The sequence below is a fragment of the Canis lupus genome, chromosome 4, assembly GCF_048164855.1.
Source record: "Canis lupus baileyi chromosome 4, mCanLup2.hap1, whole genome shotgun sequence".
NCBI lineage: Eukaryota > Metazoa > Chordata > Mammalia > Carnivora > Canidae > Canis > Canis lupus.
This window is the reverse complement of record NC_132841.1, coordinates 24929940-24940264: the sequence shown is the minus strand read 5'-3', so window position 1 is coordinate 24940264 and position 10325 is coordinate 24929940. Positions and strand designations below refer to the sequence as shown.

General features: G+C 46.7%; 2 protein-coding genes and 1 long non-coding RNA gene across 5 annotated transcripts; 1 reads left to right on the top strand and 2 right to left on the bottom strand.

The window, feature by feature from the left end:
• Positions 1 to 692: 692 nt before the first annotated feature.
• On the bottom strand, positions 693 to 2155 carry CHCHD1 (coiled-coil-helix-coiled-coil-helix domain containing 1). Of its 2 annotated transcripts, none has more exons than XM_072823629.1 (3): positions 1847 to 2155; positions 1604 to 1722; positions 693 to 995 (listed from the first exon to the last, which is right to left on the bottom strand). In XM_072823629.1, exons 1-3 carry the CDS (start codon positions 1968 to 1970, stop codon positions 882 to 884), a joined length of 357 nt encoding a protein of 118 aa, XP_072679730.1. In that variant the 5' UTR covers positions 1971 to 2155; the 3' UTR covers positions 693 to 881. The 2 variants fall into 2 exon arrangements, with proteins under 2 accessions (XP_072679730.1, XP_072679731.1); XM_072823630.1 differs by lacking the exon at positions 693 to 995 and adding an exon at positions 1361 to 1513 and having other exon boundaries at positions 1847 to 2020.
• Positions 2015 to 4497, top strand: LOC140632032 (uncharacterized). Its single transcript, XR_012029534.1, has 2 exons — positions 2015 to 2147; positions 4236 to 4497. It is a non-coding gene; the product is annotated as an uncharacterized lncRNA (long non-coding RNA).
• A 1754-nt stretch (positions 4498 to 6251) lies between these two features.
• FUT11 (fucosyltransferase 11) lies at positions 6252 to 10202 on the bottom strand. Of its 2 annotated transcripts, XR_012029533.1 has the most exons (4): positions 9464 to 10202; positions 8722 to 9347; positions 6574 to 7074; positions 6252 to 6328 (listed from the first exon to the last, which is right to left on the bottom strand). XR_012029533.1 is itself a non-coding variant. In XM_072823627.1 (3 exons), exons 1-3 carry the CDS (start codon positions 10169 to 10171, stop codon positions 6927 to 6929), a joined length of 1482 nt encoding a protein of 493 aa, XP_072679728.1. In that variant the 5' UTR covers positions 10172 to 10202; the 3' UTR covers positions 6252 to 6926. The 2 variants fall into 2 exon arrangements, 1 of the variants encoding a protein (XP_072679728.1); XM_072823627.1 differs by having other exon boundaries at positions 6252 to 7074.
• Between the last annotated feature and the right edge of the window lie 123 nt (positions 10203 to 10325).

Genomic DNA, 10325 nt, shown 5'->3' with positions numbered 1-10325 from the left:
AAGGTTAGATTAGTTATGCCTGAAAGGGCAGAGGTACCTAAAATGCTACACAATTGTTTCTAATATCAAGGGGTCACAGAAGTTAATGCCTTCAGCAACTAGGGAGGTAACTTAATGAGAGAAGTGAACAGGTGATACAAAAAAGATAACTGCCAAACAAGTTTCAGTTTTACCATTTGGGAGAGGCCAATGCCAGGTACCTGGGGAAGGGAGACAAATGATAATCAGCTCCACTTAATTATTGCCATGCAGGAAGAAGAAACTGGTGTTGCCAGATCCTTTTTTTTTAATGGAAAGCTAAAAAGTGGATTTTTAATAACATTTTCTTATTTTTGAAGGTGGTCATCTAATTTAAAAAAATTTTTTTAATTGTGTTGGCTAAATAAAATACATCTGCAGTAACTTTGGTCACCAGTTTGTGAACTTTTGATGATTCTGGGAGCATCCAGGGGCTATACACAAAATAGGCAGTCACTAAATACTTACCAAAAAACCCTCTGCGTAGGCAGACTTCAACTCCCTTATTGCATCTGAAAGCAAGGGCACTAAATAGTGTAAGGTCTTCAAATGCAGAGCAAGAATAAATTTGTCCTGCTCCGGGGGCAAATCAGGGAGCAAAGAACTTCCAAAGTCTTGGGGAGGATACAGAGTTCAAGTATGGAAGGAGAACCTAATCTACAACAAAGGCCAAGTTCTCTTAGACAATTTTATTTCAAGATAAAGCAAAACTTCCATCCTGACAGTGAGTCCCAAGGGTGAAAAGGCATCTTGCCCCCTTCCGCCTTTCAAATAGAGAGAGCATGGCAGTGCAAACATCTCTAAAACACCTCCGCGTAGTTCTCAGTGGCTACAGTCCAGTCATAGAAAATGATTCTCCATTTTCAACTAATATGAGATTTGTTAGGAAACCTCTGTAACAATGTATTCAGTTTCTTGGGGGGTAAATTCCCAGATTCTCCCAACGTGTACTGGATGGATCTCATCTTTCGGGCTGCCTGAAAAGACAGAATGAAAACAAAAATGACAGCTCTTCAGTTTATCCTGACTTAAGCCAACAGTTCTTACAATGCACAAAGCACATTAATACATTAGCCAGCCTGGAATTATCTGTGTCATCTTCCCAGTCCCCTTTCAAAAGGAACTTGGGACCTACAGGTGACTGTATGGCCTGAAACTACCATGCCAGCTAGCAATTCATTCTAGGCTAAAATCCAAACAACTGGCCCTTCATTATCTTTAACTCTCTTTCAGACAATAATGTCCATTTGAGCAACACTTTTAAATTTTACAAAACGATTTTCCCATTTGTCTATTTAACTCACAAAATTCTGTAAGGCAGGGGTTAATATGAACCTCATTTTACAACTGGGATAGCTAAAGCTTCGAGCAATGAAACAAATCGCTCGAGATGACAATACCTTCAAACCCATAATAACCTTTTCCACTCTGGCGTGAGTGAAATCGCTCCCACAATTTTCCTCGCCTTTTTAGAATGAGAAGGACTTCCTATCAGCTGGCAAGAGGCAAGGAGAACAATTACTTGTATCCGTCCCCCCGCCCCCAATTTTCCTCCAAAGAGGGCACCCGAAAAGCCTTCTGTCACCTCAGCCCTTGAAGCACAATCGAAGAAATCCTGGATCTCTTTTCTGCACGCTTCGTCGCGGAATTCATTCTGCTTCCAACACGCCATCATCACCGACATCTCTGTGATACAAGTCGCCTCTGGAGGAGCAGAACGAGAGCACCCTCAGTCACAAGGAAACCTTTACCTTCAGGCTCTCCCACAAGCCGCCCCATGCATCCGTCCCGCTTCCGCTCTGGAGCCTCCCTGGCTCCCATTGCTCACCGCCCCTCTCCCGCCGTCGTTCCCCGACACGGTTAGCTAGGATGAGGGGCTTGTTGGGCTTCAGGATAGGTTTCCGCGGGTTTCCCAGCCGCGGCAGGCGACCCCGCAGACTGGGCGTCGCCATTGCGCACCGAGCTCCCGGCAGGCTCTGCGTCGCCTTGCGTGACCCTGCGTGACCCCTAGGCACCCGACGGGTTTAGGCGCGCAGCCTGGAGGAAGAGGGGCGGTCGCTCGGTTTCTTGGCCTTCTAGGCCGGGTACTGGCTGGGATCGGACGCCTGTTGTTCAAGACCTGTGTGCAGGTTAGGAGGAGAGTCTTTGGGGCTCGTGCGCTGACGTGGACCGCTCTCTTATGGGCTCCGGGCGATGCTAGGCCGGGAACATCCGGGAAAGGACCCGATAACTGGGACACCCGTTGATGGTGGTGGTAGCTGGCTGAACCAGAGGATGACGTCCTCTGGACGGCTGACATAGGCAGAGGATGGGAGCGAATATGAGGTTTTTTTTTAAAGATTTTATTTATTTATTCATGACAGACACACACACACACACACACACACACACACAGAGGCAGAGACACAGGCAGAGGAGAAGCAGAGGAGAAGCAGGCTCCATGCAGGGAGCCCGACGTGGGACTCGATCCCAGGTCTCCAGGATCACAACCCCGGGCGGAAGGCGGTTCTAAACCGCTAAAAAAGAAAAAAGAAAAAAAATAAAAATAAACCGCTGAGCCCTCCGGGCTGCCCGAATATGAGATTTTGAGATGTTAGTTTGGGACAGATTCTTACTATGCTTTTTTTTTTTAATTCCTGTTTTAACTAGTCTAAAAGAACTGTTGGATTTTATTCTTTAAGACCACCCCAAAGCGGTAAAGAAAAATTAGGCTCATATAAACAGTTGCTACTACCGGGGCACGCGGGTGGCTCAATTAAGCGTCCCACTCTTGATCTCAATTCAGGTCTTGAATTCCGGGCTGTGAGTTCAAGCCCTGCATTGGGCTCCATGCTGGGTGTGGAGTCTACTTCAAAACCATACAGAGGCGACTGAGTGGCTTAGTCAGTCAGGCCTTCAGATGCCGTCGTGATCTCAGGGTCCTGGGATTGAGCCCCGCTTAGTGTGCTCTGCTCACTGGGTGGGGTGGGAGTGGGAGGGTCTGCTGCTCTCTTCTGTGAATCTCTCTTGCTCTCAAATAAATAAAAATAAAAAATCTTTATTTTTTTTTAAGATTTATTTATTTATTCATGATAGACATAGAGAGGCAGAGACACAGGAAGAGGGAGAAGCAGGCTACATGCCTGGAGCCCGTCGCAGGACTCGATCCGCGGACTCCAGGACTGTGCCCTGGGCCGAAGGCAGGCACCAAACCGCTGAGCCACCCAGGGATCCCCAATAAAAATCTTTAAAAAAAATAAAGTTATTACTACTTATATATCCTTTGCTCTCCTTTGTAATGATCTCATTGGGTAGGGTGAGGTTTAAGCATTTATCATCAAATTTAATCCTCTCTCCAATCCTGTGAAGATACTTGGTGGTATTCCTATTAACAGACTTGATCCTTCAGTTGTGATGCCTAGCTTCATCAGACTTGCTTCTAAGTGACTTTTAGCTTCTTACAAAATTCAAAGATGTGCCAAGGATTCTCAGAGCATTTAGAAATGAGCACCAAGGAGCGCCTAGGTGGCTCAGTCGGTTAAACATCTGCCTCTGGCCGGGGTCATGATCTCAGAGTCCTGGAACTGAGCTTGTATCTGGATCCCTGCTCTCCCTCTTCCTCTAGCTGCCACTCCCCCTGCTTGTACTTCTCTGTCAAATAAAATATTTTTATTTATTTTTTAAATATTTATTTATTCATGAGAAACAGAGAGAGGCAGAGACACAGGCAGAGGGAGAAGCAGGCTCCATGCAGGGAGCCCGATGTGGGACTCAATCCCAGGTCTCCAGGATCAGGCCCTGGACTGAAGGCGGTGCTAAACCACTGAGCCACCCGGGCTGCCCTGTCAAAATATTTTTTTAAATAAAAAAAGAAATGAGCTCCAATAAGTGTTTCTGGTAATGGGAGCCTAACTTGAACAGCTTTTAGTTCATAAGAGGACTACTTTGGAGGAACAATATTTATTTGGTTGTGTAAAGTTTAATGTGCTAAAATGAAAATCATTTATCACAGATGTTTAATTTTCCCAATGATCTCTGCATGACTGGTTCTTTGTCATCTGTTGAGTTTCAGTTCCTGTCAGAGAGGCCTTCCCTGATTTCCCCCTCTCCCCTCCCTACCATCAAGCCACTTCAGTTTTTTCATAGTGCCTATCACAGTTTGAATTATCTTGTTCATTTATTGTTTACTTACCAGCAACACCCATTTAAATTTTTTTTTTTTTTTTAATTTATGATAGGCACACAGTGAGAGAGAGAGAGAGAGGCAGAGACACAGGCAGAGGGAGAAGCAGGCTCCATGCACCGGGAGCCCGACGTGGGATTCGATCCCGGGTCTCCAGGATCACGCCTTGGGCCAAAGGCAGGCGCTAAACCGCTGCGCCACCCAGGGATCCCTACAACACCCATTTAAAATGTAAGCACCATGAGAGAGGGGGACCCTGTCTTACTGAATCCCCGGTGCCCAGAATAGTGACAGTAAATACTTGTTAAGTGAACAAATGTTTGACATATTTTTCCAAGTCTCCAAGTGTATCATACTCAGCCTAGAAATATAACCAAATAGACACACTGTTTAAAAAGAAGTCATTTATTATACAAAATGAAACCTGAGATAATAGAAAATTGCAACATATGGAGTAATAAAGGCATCAGTCCCATGCTCCACCACCACTCCAGCAGCACAAATAAAACAGATTCTTAACCAGACACTTCTACCACCAATAATGCTAAACCTTTTGCTGTTTACAGAGCAAGCTGGGCCCTAAAGGTAGAAAATGCACATTGTTTGCTCTCTCCTGATACTGATTCTGGTGGAAATGTAGCACCTGGTTTACTCTGCTCTTTTATGAATACTTTTATGGTGACAGGATTAAAGGAGAAAGTCTGGGAAGTACTATCCAGAAAGCAGGCATGAGTCTCCAGCCACAAGCATTCTTAAACAATTGGCCCACTTTGTACATAAAAGTGCTAAAGGAATGCCAGTGTGAACTGGTGCAATTAGGGAAGGATGATTTTACAAATTGCACTTATCCTTTTTATTGCACATACTGAAACCTGATTCCTAAGTTTGCACTTGAACAGTATATTTTGCATTATAAATCAGCACCTGCATTTAAATAGATTGCAAGTTTAGAAATCAGAGTCCCTGAATATGACTTCTTCTGTGGGTCCCTACGATACCCAATTTTAGTATAAATGTGTTTGAAGGTCTGTCTTACCCTCTTGTTCTTTTCTGCACAAGCCAAACAGGTTAAGCAAACTTTCTATGCTGTTGTTTTACTAAAAAATACAATGGAAAAAGAACCACCCTGGCAGTGAAATCCAGCCCAAATTGTTGTTCTCCTTGGCCACATCCTTAGATGTCATGATACTAAGGATGAGACCCTCGTTGTTGAAAAGCATCTAACACATACACACACATCTGGTTGTAAATTAGTATGTGTGTGTATATAAAGGTACGTATACACATTAATTTACAAACAGATAAACTGATAGGCAGATGGAACTTCTCTAGTGCTAATTAATGCATTAATAGTACATTACAACCAGAGTAGTGTTAAGATCCAAAGTATTCTTTTTCCACCGGCCCAGAAAAATCTAATGGTCCCCCTGCCCATTAAGCTTTATTTTCAAACCACAGCAATAAAAGGCTGAAGCTATACCCTCAAATCTGCCTCACAGCTTTTTATTTAGCCAGCCACTTCTGGCTATTTTGCCTCACCTCTCATCTCCTTGCGCTTAGGAAGAGGAGATGGGTTCCATCAAAATGTAGCCTCGATAAGTATTACAAAGTTATACAGAAGGGTATCAGTAACAGAATGAATGAAGTCGGAGTATTCATCCCACATAAAATGAAAAATGCTACATAATATGAGATACTTACTACAACTATATTGCTGGGCTGTTTTTTCCAACATAATTTTCATGACTCTGGGAAAAATGGGACTTTTGTAGCATATAAAAATAATAAAATAGAGGGAAGAGTTCATCAGGCAGACAGAAAAAACCTAAGACTTATCAAATCTGCAGTTTGATTTGCACTGGTCTATTTTAACATTTCAAAATCATTAAAAATCATCAAAGAGACTTTTTTTCTGTCATCATTTCCAGTCTTAATCTCTAACCTAAAATAGAGCAAGACAATTCATTAAATTGACATGGCATATATTAGCCATTGAATCTTTCTGTGCATGAGTTGAGAATGAATTCCAGATATGCTCTAAAAACAAACAAAATATCAGTAAGAAAAGCTGTCAAATCTATAGCCAGTTTAATGCAGAGGAGAATGAATGTAGGGATGGTGGCAAGGTCATTGCATCTTCATTAGATACTGTGGAAAAGCAGGAAAGAAAAATCCATTTAAATTAAACAAGTTTGACATCAAAGGCAAGTAAATGACATAAAAAAATACAATTCCATAGAACCAGAATACAACCCACGAGGAGTTTGGCTGTACCACCAACATAACAGTATATAAAGTAGAAGATGAGGAAAAGATTAGGAAAAAGTACTAAATAATGAAGAGTTTAAGGAACAGCATCAAAGTTTTAAGACCCTAAACCTGACCCATCTTACCTCATTCTTAGCCAAGTGCCAAGGTGTTGTTCCAATTACAGTTGAGAGGATGAAATGGCTAGAGAAAGATGTAGTTCCTTTAAAATTCTGTTCAATCAGCACTTTGAAATGAGTGGGTGTTTCAGGCTTTTGCTTCCCACTAATCCAAGAACTGGAGGCCTTATTACCACAAGCTGAGACACTGGATACACATCACTAGGCTAAAATATCAGTGGATATAACTGGAATTCCTTGAACTCATTATAAGACAGTGTTCATTAAGGGTTGTGCAGCAGATGCCCCTTATGTCCCATAGTAGAATAAGGACTTCCATCTCCTTAGCTCTACCAAGTTAAAGGCTCTTGCAAGGGTAATTAGAGATTTTGGTTCCTTTTCATGAAGATCTCATGTAGGTAATCCCAAAATTTCATCTGCTTTGTCTCATTGTTGTGGATCATGGCAGTGAGAGCTTCCCCCTGGTCCAGACCTTGCCAATAATCTTGCAGCCACATCTCCTTCCAGCTGAAACATCAAAAGAAAAGTTGGATTATGGAACCTCTACACAGCTATGAGTCCTGCCTTCTCTGAATCGTGTCAAAGAAATCTTAAGCAGATACAGCAGTCTCTGGCTGGGACAGGGCTCTGCTTTGAAGGGGAGGAAATGTGAAGTAAATCTAGTAGTAGTACAGGTGACAGTAAATTGCAAACGTGTATTTATCACACAGCCCACACAACCCACCCCTAATGAGTTAAAGTTCCTGACTTGCTCACTCCTGGTTCCCAAATATGGAAGGAGTTCAGAGGAAGGCAGGGCAAGGGCCAGACTACGGAACCAGAAGTCTCTGAAAGTAAAGCCTGGAGCCTCTTTAGTTATTGTATAAATTGCACCTTTAATGAAGGTGCAGTGATGTCCAGTGTCTAGATGAAACATATTTTCTTTTTTAAATGTTTTACATTTTGCTTCTAGTAAATCATAATGAATTATGTTCAGCATAGATACAAACTACTTGGCGGAGGAGGACTCCATTCCCAGAACCAAACTGTGCCAGCAGTGTATACAAACAACCCTCTGCTGCCATCCACTGTGTAAGCCAGTCTCTGCAGGATATTCTAACAGCCTTGCTTTCTTAAGCTTAATAATCAGAGCTTAATCACCTCTCCCTGAACACCTGTGGTTTCCTACAAGTGGCTTCAACATTTTCCCACCCTACCTCCCATGCTGACGTTGTTTCCCAATGCACCGCCTGGCAGTAGCTTCCTCACTTCTCTTCCAATTCACCCACCATTTCATTATTATCTATTGAAAGCAGTCCTATTTTGTTTAGAGTGAACATAATTGTTTTTATTTTAAAGATTTTTTAAAAATGGATACTTTAATTTTTTTCTAAGATTTTATTTATTCATGAGAGACACAGAGAGAGAGGCAGAAACAGAGGGAGAAGCAGGCTCCTTGAAGAGTCCACCCCAATGTGGGACTTGATCCCAAGACCCCAGGATCACGCCCTGAGTCAAAGGCAGATGCTCAACCGCTGAGCCACCCAGGCATCCCGTGAACATAATTTATCATCCAAATCAGAGTACTTTTAAGAATGAAAGAAGGTGCTACTAATAATTATACCAACAGACGTAAACCCTGCTGCAGACAAACCTCTCAAAATACCCATCTTTGCACTGCTCATTCCCACCCCCATCATATGGAAGGTACTGAATAAACAGCTGAGTTGATTTTCAGGACAGTCCAGCTCCTGAGCCTGGTATTCAAGCTCTGTAGAGCCTGGCCCCAGCTTATCTACCCAACTTTGTCTCTCCCCCATCACTTGCTCCGAACAGGCCCCCTCGGCTCTGGTTGAAGCCTTTTGTTGTTGTTGTTGTTGTTGAAGCCTTTTTGAATCACTATTGTAAACACTGCTCACATAAGCTGATTCTCATGTTGTTGCCTTGAATTGTATTTTGCATCTTTTACTGAGCTTTTTCGGTTTGGTCTCCCCAACTAGACTCCTGACACTTTTTCTTTTCCCTGACACTTTAAAGGCAGCCTAAGCCCATGTCATGATTTTCTTATACAACAAACAATCCCCTCAGAATCTAGTTACTAGCTCACTGCCCACAGTAAGCAAGTAAGTCAGCCATTTGATTTGATGGCGCTACAGGGACCCCAGCTATCCTTACCTGTCATTCTCAGGAATCTCTTCCACACTGCCAAAGCCAGGTGTGGGCACTGGACAGTCCATGTGTGAGGGCTGGGCAATGTGAGGTTCAGGGCCAGGGATGTCCCCGGGAGAGGCTGCGTGGGCTTTCTCGGCCTCCAGACGAGCCAGTTCATGGTCACAGACGAAACACTCGAAGCCATTGAGGTAGTTAGGCAACATAGGATCATTCACTCCCCACTCCCGGTGCTCCAGACTATCCAGGAGGAACTGGTTGGTGATGCCCCCAGGTTGCTTATATGCCAGGTATTTCATGTATTCTTCGTCATTCTTGTCCAGAAAGTCAATAAATTCTGCCAGCTTCTGCGGGGACTCAAAGTCATCGATGAGGATGATGGAGTGATTGTCGGGCATCCAGTCCCTCACTGAAGGAGAGCCGCGATACACAGGCACGGCCCCGAGATGCATGGGGCGCCACAGTTTCTCGGTCATGTAGTCATCACAGATGGCATTTTCGAGGGCCAAGTGGAACTTATAGCGAGACAAGAAGGCCAAGAGCTCTGGATCCTCGGTGGTGGCTGTGGCTGTGTCCTGTAACCGCGGAGTGGGCAGCTCCCGGTTTTGCAGGCATTTCCCATAGGAGTCCACCTGAGCGGGGTAGAGGACGGCCGTCAAGCGGGTGCCGCAGGTCGGCCCGGGCACCGGAGGTCCCGGCCTCAGCCGCGCGCCCCCTCGCCCCCCGGCCCCGCCCCGGCCCCACCCACCGGGATGTAGCGCATCAGCTCCCGCACGTAGCGGTCCCGGTCCGCAGGCACGTCGCAGTGGGACTGCAGGTAGAGCAGCGGCGCGTAGCCCCGGAGCCGCCACTCGGCGCGCTCCTCTAGCGGAGGCGCCGCGCGGCGCAGGTAGGCGGCCCCGGGCAGCCACTGCAGCGGCAGCGGGTAGTCCGAATGGCGGCTGAAGGTGGCAGTGAGATTGAAAAGGCGGATGCCAGGACCGTGGCTCAGCAGGAAGTTGTTGAGGGGCGACTCCTCGTGCAGGAGCGCCCAGCTCTGATGGGCCAGGCGCGGCAGCGGCGCCTCAGACGCGCGAAAGTCGGTGCCGTAGAAGAGCAGCGCGCGCGTCCGCGGGTGCCCCCGCGCCCGTCGGTCCCGGGACGCCACGCACGCCCCGCGCGCGCACTCGATGCGCTCCGAGTCGCCGGGGAAGTGGGGAAACAGCCCCGGGCTCCACCACAGCAGCACCGGCAGGCCCACCGCCTCCTCCCCCCCGGGCCGCGGGGCCCCGGGGCTGCGCGCCACCCCCACCGCGCCCAGCGCTGAGGGCGGCCGGAAAACCGCACCATCCCACGGCTCCGTCCAGGCCGCCTCCCCGCCGGTGTCCCCCTCGGCCTCAGGCCCGGGGCCGCTGACCGCACAAGCACTCAGCGCCCCGAGGACGGCAAGCACAGCCCAGCCGCGGCCTGCCGCCATGGCCGCTGGCAGCTGCCCCGCCACCCCCCCAACTCCTCCCGGCGGCACCAGACCCCGCCCTGCGGCGAGCGGCGACCGGACAGGATCCGACGCCCACGGGGCGTGTGACGCATGCGCAGTTCCGCGCAGCCGGCCACTTCCTGGGAAGTGCTAG

Coding starts and splice junctions, on each gene's coding strand:
- CHCHD1 (XM_072823629.1), bottom strand. CDS start 1,970: ATGGCGACGCCCAGTCTGCGGGGTCGCCTGCCGCGGCTGGGAAACCCG. Junction 1,723..1,846: donor ACGACGGCGGGAGAGGGGCG/GTGAGCAATGGG, acceptor CTGCTCCTCCAG/AGGCGACTTGTATCACAGAG. Junction 996..1,603: donor ATTGTGCTTCAAGGGCTGAG/GTGACAGAAGGC, acceptor CTGTCTTTTCAG/GCAGCCCGAAAGATGAGATC.
- FUT11 (XM_072823627.1), bottom strand. CDS start 10,171: ATGGCGGCAGGCCGCGGCTGGGCTGTGCTTGCCGTCCTCGGGGCGCTG. Junction 9,348..9,463: donor AGCTGATGCGCTACATCCCG/GTGGGTGGGGCC, acceptor TACCCCGCTCAG/GTGGACTCCTATGGGAAATG. Junction 7,075..8,721: donor GAGATTCCTGAGAATGACAG/GTAAGGATAGCT, acceptor TTGATGTTTCAG/CTGGAAGGAGATGTGGCTGC.